The sequence below is a fragment of the Hemitrygon akajei genome, chromosome 14, assembly GCF_048418815.1.
Source record: "Hemitrygon akajei chromosome 14, sHemAka1.3, whole genome shotgun sequence".
Taxonomy (NCBI): Eukaryota; Metazoa; Chordata; class Chondrichthyes; order Myliobatiformes; family Dasyatidae; genus Hemitrygon; species Hemitrygon akajei.
The window spans coordinates 89,411,383-89,436,147 of record NC_133137.1 but is presented as its reverse complement, the minus strand read 5'-3'; the positions used below and the strand labels follow the sequence as shown (position 1 = coordinate 89,436,147).

Here is a 24,765-nt window from a genome sequence, read left to right as displayed (position 1 = left end):
TCCGGCACCAAAATAGCATGCCCACAACTTACTAACCTTAACCGTTACGTCTTTGGAATGTGGGAAGAAATCAGAGCACACACACACACGCACGCACACACACAGAGCTGGTGTACACATACACATGGTCACAGGGAGAACATACAAACTCCTTACAGACAGTGGTGGGAATTGAACCAGTGATCGCTGGCACTGTAAAGAATTGTACTAACCATACTGGGATGCTGCCTAGACTAGAGTCTCCGTCTTATGATGATAGGCTGAGCGACCGAGAGCCTTTCTCGCTGGAGCAAGGGAGGATGAGAAGCAACTTGATAGAAGTGTATAAAATGATAAAATGCATAGACAGAGTGGACAGCCAGAGACATTTTCCTGGGACAGAAATCACTATTCCAAGAGGGCTTAATTTTAAGGTGATTAGATGAATGTTTGGGGGGGGGGGGGGACGTCAGCAGTTAAGTTCTTTACACGCGGAGTGGTGAGTACATGGAAAGCCCTGCCAGGGGTGATACATTACGGACACTTAAACTCCTAGATAGACATGTGGATGATAGAAAAATGGAGAGTGATGTAGTAGGCAAGGGTTAGATTGATATTTGAGGAGGTTTAAAAAGTCAGCACATCATTGGCTGAGAGTCCATACTGTGCTGTGTTGTCCTATATTTTATCATCTATGTACACTATTCTATCTCAGTTTTATCTGTTTATTTATAGATTTAGTAAAGGTCTGGCTCGTCAGGCCACAGAGCTGTGCTGCCCTGCAATCCACCGATCTAATCCGAGCTGAATTGCAGGACAATTTACAATGATCATGTGGTGAACTACATATATCTGTCTGGACTGCTCCTGTGGCTCCTCCCACAGACCCCTGTATAAAGGCGATTGAGGCCTGATGCCCGGCCTCATTCTCCAGGATGTAGTGTTGTTCATTCTTCCAGTCAATAAAAGCCGATACCTCGCTTCCTACGTCTCAGAGTGAGTTACTGATGGTGCATCAGATCAATTATCCTACTAACTGGTACATCTTTGAACTGTGGGAAGAAACCAGAGCATCCAGAGGAAACCCACTTGCAACACGGAAGGATGTAGAAACTTGCCAGAATTGAACTCTGGTCCAAAGCCCCAAGCTGTAGCAGCATCACCCTAACCACTAAGCAGCTGTACAAAGGATAAGACCAAAAGTAAACATTTAATCAACACAGTAAGTGGCTCAGCGAGACATGCTGAACTCTGTGAATCCGTTCTCATACCTCATAGAATCCCTTTTGCTCCGGGCTGATATGGTTGAGTGGAATACACACGTCCCCAGTATCCTGGCAAACAAACATTGCGTGTCGCTGGCTGAAAGTACCACGGCCAACATCTTGTCCGCTTAGTCGTACGTTAAAACCTTTGCAAAAGAAAGTGTCTCTGCATTACTCATCTACAGTTTGCATAATGTTTTCACATAACTACTTTTATTGGAATCATTGAACAGTAAGCGCACAAGAGGGAGGCTGGTCAGCCCTTTGCACAAGCAACAGATTCACACCACAACCTTGTTCTTCCCTGCAGTTCTAACTCATTTAAAAACTCATGCTCTTTGTATTACTTTTACTTGCAGTTTGTCTTCTTTTGCACCTCGGTTGTTTGTCAGTTTTTCATAGAACACCAGCACAGTACAAACCCTTCACCCCACAATGTTGTGCCAACTTGTATTCCTACTCCATGGTCCATCTAACACTTCCATCCTAGATAGCCCTCTATTTTTCTATCATCCATGAGCCTATCTTAAATTTCCCTAATGTATGCCTTTACCACCATCCCTGGCAGCTTGTTCTATGCACCCACTACTGTCTGTATTAAAAAAAAACTTACCTCCAACATCCCCCTATACTTTCCTCCAAACACCTAAAAAAATCTATGCCTCCTTGTATTAGACAGTTTAACTCTGGGAAGAGTCTCTGGCTGTCCACTCCATCTATGCCTATGCATGGTTAATTTTTTAATAAATTCTATCATATTTTTTTCCCTCTCCAAATGCCTGCAAGGAAATAAATCCCAAGGCAGTATATGGTGACACATACATATTTTGAAAACAAATTTACTTTGAACTTTGGAAAGTTCTTGCTCAGTGTTTTTAAATAAAGACGTGTTTGAATCCGAACTCACCAATCTGTGAGGCGATATTTCTAAGGGAGCTAAAGATTTACTGCATTAAAAAGAACACAACACATCCCTTCAGTTCACCTTTGGTTCTCTGACAATCACCTTCATTCTCTCTGGGTCTTAACATATCCACCAAGGGGAGCTTCTCTCAATCTCCAGATTTATTTATTTATCACATGTACATCAAAAGATACAGTGAAATGTGTTGTTCACATTGATAGACACAGACTAATGATGTATACTGCTATATATAGTTAAATGTGATCTACCTAGTGGAATATCTCTCACTGTCCTCTTTACCATCACTGTGCCTCTAGGTTTGTGTGTAACCATTTAAATTCTGAAATAATATTCACTATAGAACCATAGAGCACGACAGCACAGAAATAGCCCTTTGGCCCATCTAGTCTGTGCTGAACTCTAATCCTGCCCAGTCCTATCGGCCTTCACCTGAACCATAAGCTCTCCATTCCTCTTCTTTCCATGTACTTGTCCAAACCGCTTTTAAATGTTGCAAGCGAACTCACATCCAGCACTTCCACTGGCAGCTCATTTAACCTGCGCACCACCCTCCAAGTGAAGATTATCCCCCCTCAGGTTCTCCTTAAATATTTCACCTTTAACCTATGCCCTCTGGTTCAAGTCTCACCCAACCTCAGTGGGACAAGCTTGCTTGCATTTACCCCATCTATACCCCTCATAATTGTGTATACCTCTATCAAATCTCCACGCTTTCTCTGACACATCAGGGAACACAGTCCTAACCTAGTCAACCTACCCCTATAACTCAGGTTAATATATCAAATTCCAAGACTTAAATATCAAACAGAAACCAAAGCAACACACACAAAATGCTGGAGAAGCTTAGCATGTCAGGTAGCATCTATAGGAAAGGGTAAAGAGTCGATGTTTTGGGCCGAGACCCTTCCTCGGTTGAGTTTATTATCATAAGCAGAATAAACTGCTTATGTTTATTCTGAACAAGTGGTTAAAGTGGAGAGGATGTACGAGATGCCTGCCTTCATCAATTGGGGCACTGAGTAGAAGATTAAGGAAGTCTTGCTGAAGCTGTATAAAACTTCTGAGAGACTGTTTTGGAGTATTGTGTGCAGTTCTGTTTACTTCAATATAAGAAGTATTTGGAGAGAGTTGTGAGCGTGCAGAAGAATTTTTACAGGATGTGGCCTGGATTTTGATTTATTTATGTTATTTAGTGATACAGCATAGAACAGGCCCTTCAGCCCCAAACGAGCTGCACCACCTACTGATCCCCAGCCTAATCACAGGACAATTCACAATGACCAGTTAACTTACTAACCAGTACGCCTTTGGAATGTGGAGGAAACCGGAGCACCTGGAGGAAACACACTGATACACGGGGAGAACGTACAAACTCCTTACAGACAGCATCGGAATTGAAACCTGAACTCCGAAACGCCCCGAGCTGTAATAGAGACGCGCTAACTGCTACACTACCACGGCGTCCCCACTAGAGGGTATGAACTATAAGGAAAGGTTGGACAAACCTGGGTTGTCCTCCTTAAGAGTGTTGGAGGCTGAGCAGAGATGTGATAGAGGTTTTTAAAAGCAATGCGAGGCATAGATAGGGCATACAGCAGGAATCTGTTCCTCAGGACGTGCTTGTAATAATGAAGAGTGGGGAATGAAAAAGGCAACGTGAGGGGAAAGTTTCTTTTATGCAGAGAGTGGTAGTTGACTGGAATAAGACAGCAGTGGAAGCAGGCAGATTGGTGGAGTTGAAGAGGCTTTCACTGTAGACAGACCCATGAATATGAAGGGAATGGAGCGATATGGATGATACACAGGAGGGAGACATTTAGTATAAATTGGCATCAACATCAGTGCTACATTGTGGGCCAAAAGGCCTGTCCAGTGCTTTATTGTTCTCTACCTTTCTATGTCTGCACAGGTGCAATAAAAACTTACTTGCATCAGCATCCCAGGCGCATACTGTAGCATCAGATGCACAGTATTCATGAGATAAACATAAAAAACCATAAGACATAGGAACAAATTAGGCCACTCTGTCCATCGAGTCTGCTCTGCCGTTCCATCATGGCTGATTTATTATCCCTTTCAACTCTATTCTCCTGTGGTCTCCCCGTAACCTATGACACCCTTTAATATCACGAACCTATCAGTCTCTACTTTAAATATACCCACTGACTTGACCTCCACAACTGGCCATGCTGGTTGGTTCAATAGCTGACTGGATGAAGAAAAACAGCTGTTCTTAAACCAGCCCAGTTGAACACCATGAACATATTATCCTGTAAGAATATTTCAACCATTCAGCTTTGTCTTATTTGTCTGATGTTGTCCTTACAGAAAGGAGTGTCCCCATTACACTCAGTGTAGCTCGATGAAAGACTCTTCGCCAACAGTTCCAGTCAGTCCCCTCCACAATTATTACCTTGACACAGCAATGTTCCAATGGCCAGAGCTTCTGCTGTGGACCAATCCAACCTTGTCCCCTCTTCCAGCCTCTGTAATCTAGACTAAACAGAGAATTAGTATTCCTCCTCTTTTGAGAACAAGCACGAACAAGGATGGTACAGTAGCAAAGCAGTTCACATGACGCTGTTAGCAGTGCCAGCAGCCTGGGTTCAATTCCCACCGCTGCCCATAAGGAGTTTGGACATTCTCCCCATGACCGCATGTCTTTCCTCTGGGTGCTTCAGTCTCCTCCCACATCCCAAAGACGTACAGGATCAGTAGGTTAATTGGTCACATGGGTGTAATTGACAGCAAGGGGGTCATTGGGCCGGAAGGGCCTATTACTGGGCTGTATCTCCAAGTTAAAGCAAAATAGAGATTGCACAGTCTGAGACAGTGCAATGTGTAATTAATTAAACCACTGCTACCAGATGTCCTGCAGAAGAAGCATCTGTGACAAACTTCAGAATGAGTCTACAACAGAACATCTACAAGGAGCACTGCCACATGCATCCATCATTGAGAACCCCAAGATATGTGGAATGTTGTCAGGAATGAGATCAAAGAACATTTCTTCACCCTGAAATTCTCAACTGAAGGCAGCAGGGGTGGGCAAATCATGTAATTCATTTAAGGCGGAACACATGTTTTTTTTATTTAAATAGTAATTGTTCTATTTATTTAGAGAGCCAAAGTGGAATGGGTCCTTCTAGTCCAACGAGACACACTGGTCAGCAAACCACAGGACAATTTACAGTGACTAATTAATTACTAATCAGTACATCTTTCGACTGTGGGAGGGGAGCAAAGCACCTGGAGGAGACCCACATGTTTGTGGGGACGAATGTGCAAACTCCATACAATTAGCATTGGAATTGAATTCCAAACACTGACACCCTGAGTGGTAATAGTGTTATGCCAACCACTACACTAACGTGGCCTTTACTATTCAGAGACAATGTAAAGTTGGTTTGTGTGACATCCAGGAAGATTATTCTTTACATGTGCACACTGAGGTAGTAAAAGGGGAAACAGTGTAGAATAGAGTGTTACAGTTACAGAGAAAGTGCAGTGCCGGCAAACAAATAAAGTGCAAGGGCCACAATGAGGTAGATTGGGAAATCAAGGGGTCATCTTTTGCAACACACACAAAATGCTGGTGGAACGCGGCAGGTCAGGCAGCATCTATAGGGAGAATCGCTGTTGATGTTCCGGGCCAAGACCCTTCATCTTTATTGTATTGCAGGGATGCTCAAGAGTCTGATAACAATGGGGTAGAAACTGTTCTTGAGCCTGGTGGTACGTGTTTTAGGATTTTGTACATACTACTCAACAGGAGGGGAGAAGAGAGAATATCTAGGGTGGGAAGAGCCCTGATTATGTTGGCTGCTTTATTGAAGCAGGAAGAAATGTAGATATAGGGAGACGATGGGAACAGGATAAATGAGATGGAAATCTACTATGATCAAATGGTGGAACAGACTCACTAGGCTGAATGGCTTAATTCTGCTCCTGGATTTTATGGTTTTCATGGATATTGAAGTGGACTATCGTGTTGAATGGTGGAGCAAGCTAGAGGGGCTGAATGGCCTGTTCCTGCTCCTATTTTCTAGGTTCGCAGACAATCTGCCTTTTGCTCCCTGGAAGTCAAACTACATTGCCTGTGGCTGAAACAGTAAGAGTCAAGCTGATTTGCCTTCGCCTGCAGCTGCAGGAGATGACGAACTGCTACGTAATTATTTTTGCAGAAACGTGGCTTCAGAACAAAATCTCATGCACCATCAATCTTCAGGCCATGCCACTCAGAGACATGCTAATATTTTTGTGACTGTATGTGCTGTGTGCTACTGTATACCGTGCGATTTACATCTTGACCCAGGAAGAACACTGTTTCATTTAGCTGTATAAACACGTATGGTTAACTGACAATTAATCTTGAACTGGTCGTGTGAAGGGAACAGTCTCCATCTGGCTCCAAAGCCTACCTGTACATGGGTTTTCATCAGGTGATTATGCATGGTGATTTCTCCAGGCACGTCAACAGACTTGGCCCCCACGTACTTCATTAAATCAATGGGCATTCCAGTGTCCCACGTGCTGATCTGGGACGATGGCTCCATCAAGCCACTCCAATGGCCCTGGAGATTTGGAGAAGCTGGGCAAAAGGATGTCATATTGGTCAGATGGTTGTTTAACTTTGAATAGTAATCAGTTTTAATGCTGAAAACTTCCTGTTCTGTTAAGAGGCCGTCTGCTACTAGCTGCTCTGCATACTGGTCAGGGATACTTCTACGGGATCTGTGGAATCAGCAAAGAAAGAATAGACAACAAAGAGTGTTGAAGATATTCAGAACCTCTTAATTCTCCAAGTCTCAATCATGCAGTCAATTTTTCCATGCATTGAGACAGAAAAGCAAAAATTGGATGTATGGTCCAAAGTCAAAGTCGAGTTTGTTGTAATATGCACAAATCCACATATGCACAGGTGCAATGAAAAACTAACTGACAGCAGTAGCAGAGGAACACGGCACTGCATCATTCACAAGAAAAATGCCAACATAAATCACACTTTTTTTTTTACAAGAAAGAACACAATTAGAACAAAAACAAGACAAAAAAAAAAACCTCCAAGGCGATCGAAATTTTGCTAAACTCTACTGATTAGGGCTGGGCAACACGGCCAAAATGCTGGAGGAAATCAGGTCAGGCAGCATTAGAGCCTTTCATCAGGACAGGTCCAGGCCTGAAACATTGACTATTTACTCCCCTCCATAGAGGGGACTTGCTGACTTGCTGAGTTCCCTCAGTATTTTGTGTGTGTTGCTCCAGATTGCCAGCATCTACAGAATCTCGTGTTGATAATTTGCTCTGTTACATCCCTGTCATCAATCCTTGTGCACTTTCTGATCATCATTCCTTTTTTCAGTTAATCATTCTTGCTGCCCAGAAGCAGCTTCTTGTTTTTTTTTTGGTAGTTTTTATACTCAATACCTTCCTCTAGTATACCATCTTATCCCTCCATTCCCTTCATATTCACGTTTCTGCCCAAAAGTCACTTTAACTCCACCAAACTGACTGCTTGCACTACAACCCCTGGTAATCTATTCTAGGCACCTAACACACTCTGCATAAAAACAAAACACACCCCTCTTGTCATCTCCACAACATTAGAGTTTTACACCTCTAACTCAAAAGTATGTGCTCTGGTATTTGATATGTCTACTCGTGAGGAGGATTTTGTGTGTCTACTTCATCTAGGATTAAATAAATGGTGGAGTAGACTCAATGGGCCAAATGGCCTAATTCTGCTCATATGTCCTATGTCTTATCTATGACTCTCATTATTTTAAAAGCTCCTCTATCAGGTCTCCCCTCAGCCATTGACACTCAAGGGGGAATAACCCAAGTTTGTTCAACATTTCCTTTTAGCCCCTTCCCTCTCGTGAATCTCTTGTACACCCTTTCCAACACCTCCACATCCTTCATAAAATGGGGTGACCAGAACTGAACGCAGTTTCACTTGTCAGCAGCTCATTGCTTCAGTGCTGGCAATCGGAGTTCATTGCGAAATGGCAAGTTTAGCAAACTTCCCCAAATGCAAAGTGCTGACTCATCAGGTTTTCACTAAATAATGGTCACTTTTGGCTTGTTACCATGGTAATCACTTCTGGAATGCAGGCACAGTTACTTATTAGCCTCTGTATTCAGGATGCATTCCCGGACAGTGGCCAATGCCTTTCATGCATCATTGATTAATACTTGTAAACAGCAGAAAAGCGTTCTGGGTAATCCAGTTGCCACAACAGCTCAGACATTGCCCCAGACCTGCTGAACTTGAAAGTTGTGGTGGCACTGACAAATGCCATAAGACCACAAGACATAGGAGCACAAGCAGACCATTCAGCCCATTGAGTCTGCTCTGCCATTCCATCACGTTTGTTTTTTTTATCCCTCTCGACCCCATTTTCTTGCCTTCTCCCCATTACTCCTCCTCCCACATTTAGAAACGTACCAGTTAGCAGTATATTGATCAGTGCAAGTTGTCCTGTGATTAGGCCAGGGTTAAATAGGTGGGTTGCTGGGTGGCATGGCTCAGACATGCCAGTTCTGTGCTGTATCGTGAGATAAATAGATCAAGAACATCTTAACCTCTGCTTTAAATATACCCAATGACATTTCCTCCACAGTCGCCTGTGGCAATGAACTCCACAGATTCACCACGCACTGGCTCCTCATGACTCATTGGAGTTAACTCCATTCAGGAGGCTGGATAAGATGGTGACGAGTTGCACGACCCGATGTCGTGGCTCAGACCGAGTTGTATTTTTCAGGTTCGTAAGGATGGTTCTCAGGACACCGAGTGGTGCTAGGGCTCACATTAGGGTTCAGGGCAGGGATAAGGAAGAATGAAAAGTCAGCCCGTGTTCAGTGTCAAGGTTGGAATGCTCTGTGGCTGAAGATCAGCGATCCCGGAGGTTGGGGTGACAGCTGCTGAGGAGACAATGGGTGGGGGGAAAAGGGATTGTTTTGCTGCTGTTTTGCTATTTGCAGTTGTCGCTGCTTATGTTGTTCTGCTGAGCATGCTACGTTAGAGCCAGAACATGTGACAATATGTGTGGCGTGCCCCCAGCACGTCCTTGGCTGTGTTGGCTGTTAATGCAAATGATGCATTTCACCGTGTGTTTCGATGTACACATGATAAGTCTGAATCGGACTCTGGGAAGCAGTCACATCTCTGGTCGAATAATAAGTAACCCAAAAGTGGACTGTGATTTCACAGTACATGTTACGTCTTTGATCACTGGTGGACACCCAACTTAGTGCGTCATTTCAACTGTGACTCACGTTGCAGCTCTACAAAACTTGGGATAGGCCCCACTTGGAGCATTATGTGCATTCTGGTTACACGAATGTATAGAGGATTTAGAGAGAAGTTCACCAAGATGCAGGCTGGTTTGGGGAGAATTGGTTAGACGGAAAGGTTAGACGGACTCTGATTGTCTTCTCTGGCAAGTCGGAGATTGAGCAGAGATCTCACAGAAGATTATAACATTGAGAGGCATAGATAGAGTAAAAACCAATCTTTTTCCCAGGATGGAAATGTCCAACAGTGGATGGCATAGGTTTAAGATGGCATGGTAACGTGGTGGTTGGTGTGTCGTGGTAGTAGAGGAGGCCATGGACAGACATGTCAGAATGGGAAGTTGAATTGAATTAGGTGGCCAGCAGCAGATCCTGCCCTGTGCAGTGGACAGAGCAAAGCCTCTCGCCAAAATGATTCCCCCAATCTTTGTTAGGTCTCAGCAATGTACAGGGTGGCACACCAGGGGCACTGGATACAGTAGATGACCCCGACAGATTCACAGGCGAAGTGTCACTTCACCTGGAAGGTCTACTTAGGGTCCTGAATGGCGGTGAAAGAAGAGGTCAGTGTGACTTGGTTCCTTTTTAATTTTGTTCTAATTGTTTTTCTTCTTGTAAAAATTCTGCACATTTATGTTTAACTTATAGTTTTCTTGTGAATGCTGCTCATCTGATGCTTTGTGCCTGAGATACTGCTGCATGGAAGAGAGATTTTCATTGCACCAGTCATACTTGCACTTGTGCAGATGAGAATAAACTCAATGTTGATTTTGACTCATTATCAATGCAAGGTCATCGGTAAGGATTATCCGAGTGCTTTCTTTACTGTACCTGATGATCTTGTACATGGTGGGGTTTGTAAAGGTTGGTTCATCCAGCTCATTGTGGCCCCACTGCCTGTAGCACAGGAGGTCGACAATTATATCTTTCCGGAAGCGCCGCTGATATTCCACTGCTAATCGTGTGGCTCGAATCACGTCCTCTGCATCACCTCCATTCACATGAATAACGGCACAATTAATCATCTTCCCTGGAGGAAACAAGACAATTGCATTATTTTCAAATTCAAAAGTTCAAAGCAAATGTATTATCAAAATACATATATGTCACAATATACAACCCTGAGATTCATTTTCTTGCACAGTAGAACAAAGAAATTAATACGAGTGTCAAATGTTATGGACAGAAGGCAGGAGAATATGGTTAGGGATAATAAATCAGCCACGATGGAATGATGGAACAGGCTCGATGAGCTGAATGGCCTAGCTCTGCTCTTCTGGAAATACAATGGAATCAATGAAAAACTACATACAAAGACTGACAAACTAGGATGGAGCGATGGAGCAATTCTACTGAGAACTTAACTTGTTGCGTTCTTGAAAGTGAGTCTGTTGGTTGTGGAAACAGTTCAGAGTTGAGGTGTATGGAAATATATTTGAAACATTGAGATTTTTAAATGTACCAGGTATTTAATCTTGAAATGTGACAAAATGGAACCTGTATAATCCCAGAGTGCTTTGCTATTTGCTAAGTGTGTACGTGGCAAGAGGCTTGTAATGTTCTGATCACTGTGAAAGTAAAGGGGAGATCGGTATATTAAGTGGCCTTGAATAGAAGAAACAAGACTGCAGCTGTTGAGTGGAGGAGCTGAGTCAGCCAGAATAGATATCAGCCAAAGAATTGTATAAAAATAAACTTTGTAAAATAGAAACCGCCTGCCACCCATTGTGAGCAGTGGAGGTGGACTTCCCCTTGCAAGTAATAAATATGCTTTTGATAGATCCACTCTGAATTTACTGTGCTTTGTTACAAGACCTAGCAAAAGGTAAAGAACAGGTGAGTGAAGTTATCAACACTGGTTCAAGAGCCTGATGGTTGTAATGTAATAACCATTCTTGATCCTTGTGGTATGGGACACAAGACCTCTGTACCTCCTTCCCAATGGCAGCAACAAGAAGAGCATGAGTTGGATAGTTGGGTTCTTTAATTATGGATTCTGCTTTCTTGTGGCATTCTTGGAGCAAGAATGCTTGAGTCATTAATACTACAGGATTCTCACTGAGACTGATGTTGATAGGTACTTGAATGGTTGGCATGGCTGGGATGGAGTGAATGGTCTGTTTCTGTAGCATAAAATGAGCTGCTGGAGGAACTCAGTGGGCCAGGCAACATCTGTGAGGAAAATGGACAGTTGGTGTTTCAGGTCAAGACCCTTCATCTGGGCTGAAAGACTAGATGGGAGACAGCTGGCATATAGGACTAGGGGGAGAGAGGTTTCAAAGAGAGAGGGGAACTTCTTCAAAAGTCCCCTGATCTTTTTCATCTCTAATCTCCCTGGGATTTCCCAGTGGCAACCCATTTCAATTCAACTTCCCATTCCCATTTTGTCATGACTGTTCATGGCCTCCTCTACCGCCACTCTCTGCATGGATTTTCAAAACCTCCCATTTCTTCTGGGTAGCCTCAAAACTGATGATTGGTATGTTGATTTCTCCAGCTTCCGCTGAACAACAACACTGATCAGGAGAAGGAGAGAACAGAGGAGGGAATGGAACATCCAACGGACCATTTCTCAGGCAGAAAAGGACATTTTAAATCAGAATATTGGACATTCTGTGCAAAGGTCCCAGATGACAAGTAGATCAAAGAAAAAAAAGGGACCAACTCAATCTGCAAATAAATTACAGTGATACTGAATACACAAAATACATCATAAAAAGGGAATAGAGATTGATATCATTAAGATCAAAGAGAAGAAGCGTATCAAAAATTTGTGAAAGACGGGCACAGCAGCTACAGGAAAAGAACAGGACACTTCAGTTTTGAAGAAATGTCTATCATCTGTTAGTAAATTTTTGTGCACTCCATGTAAATGACATAAAAAGTCTGCTGTGTTTAAAGCGGGTTGCTATTATCAAAAACTAGACTCGAGTTTGAATGAATTGTAATTGTATAAATTAGTAAGCCTACAACAGTCAGAAATGGCAATCTCACATCGTGTCCAAGGTGAGTTCCCAGAACCTGATTCCACCACCTCTGGCCTACCGTTTGATGAAGTAATTACCCAGTTATTTTAACTATGAAGATAACTTTGTCGAGAAACTCTAATTTGTGCAAAAACGTGACCAATAGTCATTTTATCTCTGTGTGTTAAACAGAATGTCAACTCGAAGCAATGGATATCTCGTTAGCTAAAAATCATTTTTCTAATAAAACTCAGCAAACTCAGTCAGCTCTGTCGTGGGCACTAGCCTCCTCAGCATCAACATCTTCAAAAAGCAATGCTTGGAAAAGGTGGAATTCATCACCAAGGACCACCATCTCACAGGACATGCTTTCTTTTTACTGCTGCCAGCAGAGAGGAGGTGCAGGAGCCCAAAGACACACAGTCAATGCTTGAGGAACAGCTTCTTCACCCTGTACACTACTTCACTGTTTTTTGCTCTCATTATTACATAAAATGTTTATATAATGTTGATGTTAAAAAATTACACTCCCTGGGAAGCCAAGGTAGCGTAGCAGTTAGCGTGACACTATAACAACTCAGGGAATTAACGTTCGGAGCTCAATTCCAAAGCTGTCCGTAAGAAATTTCTAGATCCACCTCAAGAACGCATGTGTTTCCTCGGGTGCTTTGGTTTCCTCCCACTGTCCAAAGATGTACCAGTAAGTAGGTTAATTGGTTATTGTAAATTGGCTAGGGGTTAAATAGGTGGGTTGCTAGGGGTTGCAGCTCCTTGGGCTAGAAGGGCCTGGTCCATGCTGTGTCACTAAACAAATAAATAAATAAAAGGAAGCATTGACAGCTATGAGCTTACCAATGTCACTGTTGTAGAGGGAAGATTTGCCCCTCTCGGCAGGAGTCGTGTAGCCCAACTGGTTGTTGACAATTAGATGGATACTTCCACCCACTCTGTAGTGGGGCAGCTTAGACAGAGTGAAGGTTTCTGCAACCACTCCTTGCCCAGGGAAGGATGCGTCACCGTGCACCTGCGGCAACAGTGTGGGAAGATGAGCAGGAGTTGAAAGTTCAATGTGAATTTATCATCAGAATGCACGTATGTCACAATACCTTGAGTTTCATTCTCCTGCAGGCATTCACAGTTGAACAAGAAATACAGAGTCAATGAAAAACCATACACAAAGACTGACAGACAACCATGTGCAAAAGGCAAGAGTATAAATATAAAAATAAATAAATATAAGTTAATAGTTAATACTGAGAACATGAATTGTAAAGACCTTGAAATTTAATCCATAGGTTGTGGAATCAGTTCAGAGTTGAAAAGAGTAAAGTTACTCATACTGGGTAACTTTCTGACAGAGATTATCAGAAAACTTGAACAAACGAATAAGACTTCAAGACATAAGTACAGAATCCAGCCATTTAGCCCATTGAGTCTGCTCTGTCATTCAATCATAACTGATTTATATTTCCTCTCAACTCCATTCTCCTGCCTTCTCCCTATAACCGTTGATGTACTGACTAAGCAAGAATCTATCAACCTCTGTTTTAAATATACTCAATGACTTGGGCTCCACAGCCATCCATGGCAATGAATCCCACACATTCAGCACACCCTGCCCAAAGAAATTCCATCTCATCTCTATTCTAAATGGATGTCCTTCCATTCTGAGGCTTTAGCCTCTGATCCTAGATTCATGCATTACAGGAAAAGTCCTCTCCACATCCACATATAGGCTTTTCAATATTTCATAGGTGTCAATGACACCCTCAGTCATTCTTCTAAACTCCAGCAAGTACAGGTCCAGAGCCAGAGCCATCAAACACTCCTCATACACAAAACCTTTCATTCCTAGGATTATTCTCATGAGCATCCTCTGGACCCTCTCCAATCCCACCACATCTTTTCTTAGATAACGGATGCAAAACCACTCACATTATTCCTATTGTGGTCTGACAAATGCCTTATAAAGATTCAGCATTACATCCTTGTTTTTATATTCCGGCAAGATGGTGGGGTGGATCCGGCAAAATGGCAACATGACTGGTTGCTGTGGTTTCTGCAGGGTCAACAATAGGTGCTACTGTTCTACTTAAATGTACGTCTAGTGATTGCAAGATCCTGCTATACATTAAGAACTCAAAGCACTGCAGGTCTAAACTATCAGCAAGTTGCTCGCTGGCAGAGATAATGAAGGAGCTGCACAATGTGCTGCTGCCTGAGTCAGCAGAGGCTCACAGTCAAATAATGAGTGGCTGCATTGGTCACTGCTCTTGGGATCGAAAGACCCCTTTGGAGATTGTTAATCTGATACGCCATAAATTGGATTTGCTGATTTATTGGACGCAAGCAAGGGCGGATGGAGGGGGCCGAGTCCTCGGTCTTAGGAAGGTCTAGGCCTGAAGCCACGGGGTTGCCTGTTTGCAGCCGCCCAGAGTGACAGGACGAAGCTGTTGCACTTCACCAGGGTTCGGTGTGCATTGGTGTCCAGAATGCAGTCAAAGCTGCCCTCCCAGGGTTTCACTCGGCAGAAGACAAGCTCTGTTGTGGCTGACTGCAGCTTTTATAGCGGCACTCAATCAACTCGAGCCTCAAGCTGCAGGGTCACTCACGTTTCAGCTGCTGGAGGAGAGGCGTCTGAGCCATCGCACTCTACTGGAGGCGACGCAGCTCCGTTGTGGCGACTGAAGATTTAAAATAGATTGAGGGATATGGATTACATATTTGTGTAGATGTGTTTTGCACATGGGGCTCAAAGCCATGGATTTGCCTAGCGAAAGTCAAACATCAGGGTGAGGACTGGACTTTAAAGCCACAGTGTCACCTAGAAGGCGTCGGGGGCCAGTCGACAGATGATATTGGTGGGCGGGGGGGGTGGGGGGGAGTATATCTGCATATATATGCATTTTCTGCATCATTGTATTTTCACTTGTTTGTTGACTTGTATGCATCAAGCCACTGCATCGCAGGTGAGGGGAAGGGGGTTAGGCCTCGGGACTCTTTTATTACATGATTGTGATCTTGTGTGTGCTTACTGTGTGTGACTGTTGGTAACCTGTCTTTGCACCTTTACCTGTAGTAATCCTGTCTCGTTCAGCTGTATTCACGAGTATTACATTTATGGTTAAATGACAATTAAACTTGAATTCAATTCAATATTCTAGTTTTCTTAAAATCTAACATTGCACCTTCCTTCCTTTCCACCGACACAAGCGGCAAGTTTACCTTTAGGGAATCCTGCAAAAGGACCCTCAAGTCCCTTTGCACCTCGGATTTTTTAAATTTCTCCCCATTTAGAAAATAGACTATGCCTTAATTCCTTCTACCAAAGTGCATGATCATACACTTCCCTACACTGTATTCCATCTGCCACTCCTTTACCCATTCTCCTAATCTGCCCAACTCCTTCTGCACACCCCCTACTTCCTCAAAACTACCTGCCCTCCACCCATCCACAAACCTGGCCACAAAGCCATCAATTCCCTTATACAAGTCATTGACACATAACATGAAAAGCAGTCCCAATACAGACCCCAGAAGAACACCACTTGTCATTGGCAACCAACTAGAATAAACCCCCTTTATTCTGACTCTTTGCCTCCTGCCAGTCAGCCAATCTTTTATCCATGCTAGTATCTTTCCTTTCATACCGTGGGCCTTATCTTGTTGAGCAGCCTCATGTGCAACACTTTGTCAAAGACCTTCTCAAAATCCAAATAAACACCATCCACTGACTCTCCTTTCTCAATCCTGGCTATTATTTCCTCAAAGAATTCCAACAGATGTTGTCAGGTAAGATTTCCCTAAAAGGAAACCATGCTGACTTTGGCCTATTTTACCCATGTGCCTTCAAGTACCCCAAAACCTCATCTTTAATAATAGACTCCAACATCTTTCCAACCTGAAGTCAGGCCAACTAGCCTATAATTTCCTTTCTTCTGCCTCTCTCCATTCTTAAAGAGTGACATGGCATTTGCAATTTTCCAGTCCTCTGGAACCATTCCAGAAGATCATTACTAATATCTCCACAATCTCTTTAGCTATCTATTTCAGAGCCCTGGGGTATAGTCCATCAGGTCCAGGTGTCTTATCTACCTTTAGACTTTTCAGTTTCCCAAGCATCTTCTCCTTAGTAAAAGCAACTACACTCACTTCTGCCCCCTAACACTTCAAAATTATGGCGTACTGCTAAAGTGTTACACAGTGAAAAATGCACAAAAATTTATTAAGTTTGTCTGCCAGTTTTTTTTTTGTCCCTTTACTATCTTTCCAGTAGTCCAATATCCGCTCTCATCTCTCTTTTACTCTTTTATATATCCGAAAAAACTTTTGGTATTATCCGATACTTTTGGCTAGCTTACCTTCATATTTCTTCTTTTCTATCCTTAACAGTTTTTTTCAGTTGCCTTCTTTTGGTTTTTGAAAGCTTCCAATCCTCTAACTTCCCATTAATTTTAGCTGTATCATATACTCTCTCTTTTACTTTCCTGCTGTCTTTGACTTCACTTGTCACCAACTGTTGCCTCACCCTCCCTTTAGAATACTTCATCTTTGGGATTTCCGGTATCTATCCTGTACCTTCCGAATTGACAGCAGAAACTTCCTGTTCTCTTGTCATCCCTGCTAGTGTCTGTTGGATATTTAACATTTCTGTAATATTTGAGTAATATTGTAAATATATTGCTTGATTAAGCAATCTTTGTTGTTTATATAATTCATTATGGGTTATATATAAAAGTATGTGAATAGCATACATCATTATGCCACCAGGACATTAGTGCACACCTCACTGAAGTAAAAACAAAACTAGAGTACACATATTATTCCCAGCTCCAGTGTTTTTCTTTTGATTAGTTTTATGTTTTGAAGTTACTAAACATAAAAGTGTTCCCTTCGAATCAACTTTGGCCAGCTCTTCTCTCATGCCTACGCAATTCCCTTTACTCCACTGTAATACTGATATATCCTACTTCAGCTTCTCCCTCTCAAATTGAGGGTGAATTCTATCATATTATGATCACTGGCTCCTAAAGGTTCCTTTACATTAAGTTCCCTAATCAAATCTGATTCATTACATAGCACTCAATCCAGAATTCCCTTTCTCTGAACAAGTTCAACCACAAGCTGCTTTAAAAAGCTATCTCATAAGCATTCTACAAAATTCTTTACTTGGGATCCAGCACCAAATTGATTTACCTGCATATTGAAATCCCCCATGACTACTGTAACATTGCCCTTATAACATACCTTTTCTATTTTCGATTGAAATTTATATCCCACTACCTGTCTATAGTTCAGGGACCTGTATATACTGTAACTGCCATTAGGATCTTTTTAACCTTGTTGTTTCTTAGCTCTACCTATAAGGATTCTACATTTTCTGATCCCATGTCACCTTTTCCTAAGGATTTGATTTCATTTTTTACCAACAGAGCCAACCCACCTCCTCTGCCTACCTGCCTGTCCTTTCAATACAACATGTCCCCTTGGGTACTAAGCTCCGAACTATGATCTTCTTTCAGCTACAGCTCAGTGATGCCCTCAACATATGTCAATTTCCAACTGCACTACAAGATCATCTACATTACTTCATATACTGCATACATTCAATTAAGACACCTTCTGTCCTGTGTTCACCACCCTTTTATGACTTTGCCTCTATGTTACCCTTCACCTCATCCCACTGACTGCAATTCTGCCCTGTCCATCCTCACATTCTCACTACACACTGCAGAAAGTTGTATACCAACTACCCCATCCTCAACCCTATTACATCAGTTCCCATCCCCCCTGCCAAATTAGCTTAAACCCTCCTGAATAGCTCCAGCAAACCTGGCTGCAGGGATATTAGTCCCCCTTGGGTTCAGGTATATAGCCTGTCCTTTTTGTGCAGGTCATACCTCCCCCCAGAAGTGATCCCAATGATCCAGAAATCTGAAACCCTGCTCCCTGCCCCATTTCCTCAGCCACTCATTCATCTGTACCATCGTCCCATTCCTGCCCCAGCTAGCACACGGCACTGGGAGTAACACTGAGATTACTACCTTGCAGAACTGTTCTTCAGCCTCTTTCATAACATCCTGTACCAGGACCTCCTCCTCCTCCCTTTTAAAGTATAATTATGAACGCAAAATTAATCTAACCGCATCCGCACCACACAAGCAAATAAAAAAAATATTGAGTACAATTATCTACAATGCCTGCCAAAAAAGGGCTGGAGGAACTCAGCAGGTCAGGCAGCATCTGTCGGTGGAAATGGACAGTCAATGTTTGGTGTTGAGACCTCTCCAGATCAAGGGTCTCAGACCAAAGCGTTGACTGCCCCTTTCTCTCCACCGATGCTCCCAACCCGCTGAGCAGTTTACTCTCCACTGCAGGTCCCAGCATTCACAGTCTTTTGTATCTCCACCTGCAGTAGGTGCTTGACTTCAACAATATGTACTGATTGAGTCAGATCCATTCATTCATCATTTACATTGAAATGCAACAACCAACACAACCCAAGGGTGTAGTGGAGGCAGCTGCAAGTGTTACCCCACATTCTGGAGCCAACATAACATGCCCACGATGTTCATCAGAATAACAGCAAAAGAAGCTCACGGAAACCCCCAAACGTGCATGCCACGACCACATGCTCCCTCTCCAAGGACAGCTGGGCATGGATGTATCCTCGGAAAAGGGGCAGGCAGTCAGCCTACCCTTTTCTCTCTCTCACCCACACAGACAGTCCTTCAACCCCAGGACAGGTCACTTCTGGGCCACTGTTGGACTCACGGATCACAAACATCAGGCTTTTGGCTTATGATGTTGTGCTGAATTAATTAAACTAGTGATTAATTGCTTAACTAAACTAATCCCTTCTGCCAACACAAGGTCCATATCCCAATACTCTCCGCACATTTGTGTACCTATCTCTGCCTCTTAAACACCTCTATCATACTTGCCTCCACCGTCACCCCTGGTGGCACATTCCAGACACCCACCATTCTCTGCGTAAAAACCTCCCCCCCCCACCTTAGATGGATGCCCTCTCATATTAGACATTTTAACCTTGAGAAAAAGATACACACTGCCTCTTGTAATCTTATAAACTTTAATCAGCTCTGCCCTCAGCCTCTGCCACTCGAGAGAAAACAACTCAAATCTGTCCACTCTCCTTATAGCACATGCCCTCTGATCCGGGGGCGTCCCGGTAAACCTCTTCTGCACCCTCTACAAATCCTCCACACCCTTCCTCAAATGGGCCAAACAAAATTGAAGACAGTACTGCAGATGTGGCCTAAACTGAGATTTATAAAGTTGCGACATAACTTCCTGACTCTTGAAATCAATGCCTCAAATAGCCAAGGCAAATGTCCCATATGCCTTCTTTACCTGCCTATCAACTTATGAGACCACTTTCAGGGAGCTATGGACACGGACCCCTAGATCCCTCTGCACCTTAAGGGTTGTGCCATTAACAGTGTAGTGTCTCTTTACAATTTGTACAATTCAAATTGAGTTCGGAACAAACTTCCTCATTGTTACAAGCTGACGTCAAGAGGGGAGTCATTTGGCAAAGAATGAATGCTCCCTGATCAAAAGTTTTCATTATTTTTATACTATTTCTTATTGACTTTCTCCTCCGCTATCTCTATTCTGCACACGTTGTGTTTACACAGAATGAGGTAGATAAGCCTTTTGCAGCGCAAGGCTTAACGCTGAGAATGCAGTGTGTGTAGTTCTACTTTTACCTTAAACAAAGATCATAAACATGAACGTTATTGGTCACGTGTACATCAAAACAATGAAATGTGTTGTTTGTGCTAATGATCAACACGATCTGAGAATGTGCAGGGGAGCAGTCCGCAAGTGTCACCTTGCTTCTAGCACCTACACAGTAGGCTCGCAACTCACTGACCTTATCTGTGCATCTTTGGAATATGGGAGGAAACAGGAACACCCAGAGGAAACCCATGCAATCACAGGAAGAACGTAGATAGCAGAGGGACTAAGCCTGGATCACCAGCGCTGTAAAGCGTCACACTAGCTGCTATGGTATTATGCTGCCTTTATTCATTGATGTTCTGCTTGGGAAGTTTCCATGTCAGTAATTTATATTTCATTACTTTTAAACCCTCACTGTGACCACTATTGCTGACCTGTACACAAATGGCTTTGTCGCCGGGCCGTGCAGAAACACTCGGTGAATAATCGCCATCTTGCCGAGACTGCTGCCTGCCCCGAGTTTTGCCGACGGCAACCGGATTGATGGCCTCCAGGTGCGAAGGGTTGGGGAGCATGGTGACGTGCAGCGGCTGGTCAAGGCCAAAATCCAGGTCCACGGAGGACGTGAGATGAGACAGGACATCTCCGCAGGCTGGAGAACCTTCTGGAAACTCGCTTAATCCACGCATTTTTCGAAACATCAACTGGAATCAAAACCAAATACAATATTTCTGGCACCAAACTGCAACTGAATGGTAATTTTCCAATGAAACCCATCGTTTGATTTTATTTATGTTTATTTTTATTTAGAGATACAGCACAGTAACAGGCTCTTCTAGCCCAATTACACCCATGTGACTAATTAACCTACTAACCCATATGCCTTTGAAATGTGAAAGGAAACCAGAGCACCCAGAGGAAACCAACAAGGTCACGGGGAGAACGTACAAACACAGTACCGACAACGGCGTGATGGAACCCAGGTTTCTGGCGCTCTACCAGCTTCACAATAACCGCTAAGCTGCTGTGCTGCCTCACATGGCTGCAGAAACTAGAATTAAAATGGGAAAGTTCGCAATTCAAATGCTAAAATAAAAGCCACTTTCAACTAACAAAGAAAACCAACTGGAACGGGGGGCTTCAGAAGTAAGAGATGTTATATTGAACATGCAGGTGTCGTTTCGTGCACTTATTTAACAGCTTGCGACGCTCTGCACACATTTTCACAGATTAGTAAACAGATTTCAAATGAGAATCATAGAATTCATACAGCCTAGACCATGCCCTTCAGTCCACTTGGACCATACTAACCTAAATTCCCATCCAAGATAGCCCAATTTGCCTGCAATTAACCCGCATCCCTACAAGCCGTACCTATCCGTGCACCAGCACTTTTTCCACAGCTGACAATGTCCTTGCCTCAACCACTTCCTCTGGAAGTTCGTTCCACTTTATAGGTGAGATAGTTGCCCCTCAGGTTCCTATTAAATCTTTTCTCTCTCTCTCTCACCTTAAACCTATGCCCTCCAGTTAGTGGTATGCATTCACCCCATCTGTGCCTCTCATGACTTTTATACACTTCTCTAAGTCACCACTCATTCTTCTACTCTCTAATGTCAGAAGTCCCAACCTGCACAATGTCTCTATAACCAGTCCCTCGAGTCCCAGCAACATTTTCATCTGCACCCGGCCCAGCTTAATGGCATCTTCCCTATGGCAGGGTGACCAAAACTGAACACAATATTCCAAATGCATCACTAACAATGTTTTATACAATGGTAACCTGACATTCCAGCTTCGATACTCAGTGCCTGCAATGATGAAGGTCAGCATACCAAAAGCCTTCTTCACCACCTGGCTCTACCTGTGACTCCATTTTAAGGAACCATGCATGTACTCCAGGATCTCTCTGTTCTACAAAATGCCCTAGGGTCCTACCGTTCACTGTGAAAGTCCAGAACCATAAGATATTAGAAGCAGAATTAGACTGTTTGGCCCATCGAGTCTGCTTCACCATTCCAATATGGTTGACTGATTACCTTCTCAACCCCATTCTCTTGCCTTCTCCCTCACACCTTTGACACCATTACTAATCAAGAACCTTTCAATATGTCCAATAAATTAGCCTCCACAACTGTCTCTAGCAATGAATTCCAGAGTCACCACCCTCTGGTTAAAGAAATTCCTCCTCATCTCCGTACTAAACGGACATCCTTGTATTCTGAGGCTGTGCTCCCTGACCCTAGAATTCCGCATTGTAGGAAATATCTTTTCCACAGCCACTCAGTCTAGGCCACGCAATATTACATATGTATGAGACTGCCCCTCATTTTCCTAAACTCCAGCAAGTACAGGCCTAGAGCCATCAAATGCTTCTTGTATATTAGCCCTTTCATTCCCAGGATCATTCTCATGAACCTCCTCTGACGCTCTCTAATGCCAGCACATCTTTTCTCAGATAAGGGGCCTAAAACTGCTCACAATGAACTCTGACCAGTGCTTAATAAAGCCTCAGCGTTACATTCTTGCTTTCATACTCACCAACTGCATCTCAGTGTGGTATGGCAATTGTCCTGTATCTCAAAGCACCTCAGCGGGTGGTGAAAACTGCCCAGCGGATTATTAGCACCCAATTGCCCGCCATTGAGAACATTTACCATAAATGCTGTCTGGGCAGGGTGAAAAGCATTATCAAGGATGCATCTCACCCAAACCATAGACATTTTACTCTCCTCCCATCCGGTAGGCCCTACAGGAGTCTCAGCTCCCACACCAGCAGACACAGGAAGAGCTTCTTCCCTGAGGCTGTGACCCTGCTGAACCTCACATCACAGCGCTAAGCAGTATTGCACCCACATTGTACTGTCTCAGTACTTTTATATTTGTGTGCTGTAGCACTTACTTCTTATTTGCAGTTATTTTGTAAATAACACTATTCTTTTGCACTTCTGGTTAGATGCTAACTGCATTTCATTGGTTTTGTATCTGTTCTCGGCACAATGACAATAAAATTGAACCTAATCTAATCTAATATTCTAGCCCTCTCGAAATGAAAGCTAACATTGCATTTTCCTTCCTTATCACCAACTTAATCTATAGGGAATCCTGCAAGAGGACTCCCAAATCCACCTGCAGCTGATTTCTGAATTTGTTCTCCATTTGGAAGACAGTCTAGGCCTTTATTCCTTCGACCAAAGTCTATGACGATACACTGCCCCAGACATTTAACTCACTCTTGATGCGCATACAGTATCCCGACCACCTCTTCAAGGCTCTTTGATTATCACCTCACCTCAGGTGGAAACTGCAACAGCCCAGCAAGTAGGTTGAGGCGACCTCGATGGGGCATTCCCAGCACAACATCAGTCACTCCATTGAGTGCTGCCACTCGGAACAATTCATTGAAGAATCCCATTATACTTTCTGCTCCCTCTCCACCATAGCGTTTCACAGTGGAGAACTTGGTGGCCAAAAAATGGTCGAATTCCTGAAGAATATAGAACAGGCACTGTTAATCTAATTATGTGCTCCACTTGCAAAAAGACACACACTCAGAATTATGAAGTGAATAAATCCAGGGAAGAAGAGAAAAGACAAATTTATTATCAAAGTACACCTATGTTACCAGAGATTCATTTTTTTGCAGGCACTTAAGGGAAAATAAAGAAATAAAATAAAATTTACAAAAAAAAACTATACATAAATGAAGACTGCCAAACAACCAATGTGCAAAAGGAAACAAATTGTGCAAGCATAAAACATGCTGAGAACAGGAGTTGTAAATACTCCTTGAAAGCACGTCTGTAGGCTGTAGAATCAGTTCATAGTAGTGGTTACCCATGCCATTTCAGGAGCTCAATATGGTTGTAGGGTAATAACTCTTCCTGACAAGGTGGATCTAAGGCTCCTGTACCTCCCGGCTGATTGTAGAACCGAGAAGAGAAGGCGGGGGTCTTTGATAATGGATGCTACTTTCTTGTGGCAGCGCTCCATTTAAATTTGCTGAATGGTACAGAGGGGTTTGCTTGTGATGGACTGGGCTATATCCACTACTTTCTGCAGACTTTTCCATTCCTGGGCATTCATGTTTCCCTACCAAGCTATGATGCAACCAGTCAGGATACTGTTAGAATACAAATTTCTACTATTATCAACATTAGAAAATGAATGTACTATATATTGAAACTCTCCTTGAAATTATGCAGGGCAAGTCATCCAATGGAAATCAGGCAGTTTATGGTATCTAGAAATGCCAATATCACCGGCCTCCAAACTGCCTTTAAGTGTGGCTTCCTGGACCACTTGAGTATCAACCATAAAATGGTTGGTCTGCAGTCACTGGGGCACATCTCTCTGTGTGAAGGTAATTTGGGTTTTAATATAATCTGGATTCTGTTTTGCTTTCTATCACCCGAGTTAAAGTGGAGTTTATTCCCATCTACACAAGAGCATGCGCGCAGGAGTGCGGTGACAAACCTACCTGCAGGAGCATCACAGGCATACAGCACCGTATAAGCAGCATTCACCAGACTGCTGTTGCTGCAGGAGTGACTTCTCCCTCTCTCTCCCTCGCACGTGAGAGAGAGCCTGTCCGAGATGACAAAGAGTCGGGATGGAGGGTAAC

The 24,765-nt window shown here is 43.2% G+C and overlaps 1 protein-coding gene across 1 annotated transcript in view; it reads right to left on the bottom strand.

The window, feature by feature from the left end:
* The window catches only part of dhtkd1 (dehydrogenase E1 and transketolase domain containing 1), a 61,981-nt gene that overhangs the window by 21,423 nt on the left and 15,793 nt on the right, over positions 1-24,765 (bottom strand). Inside the window, exons 4-10 of the mRNA XM_073066553.1 lie at positions 23,434-23,628; positions 20,576-20,845; positions 13,287-13,458; positions 10,300-10,498; positions 6,591-6,903; positions 4,583-4,667; positions 1,251-1,390 (exon numbers count right to left, since the gene is read on the bottom strand). Coding sequence (XP_072922654.1) covers positions 1,251-1,390; positions 4,583-4,667; positions 6,591-6,903; positions 10,300-10,498; positions 13,287-13,458; positions 20,576-20,845; positions 23,434-23,628 — 1,374 coding nt within the window. The remainder of the gene's footprint in view (positions 1-1,250; positions 1,391-4,582; positions 4,668-6,590; positions 6,904-10,299; positions 10,499-13,286; positions 13,459-20,575; positions 20,846-23,433; positions 23,629-24,765) is intronic.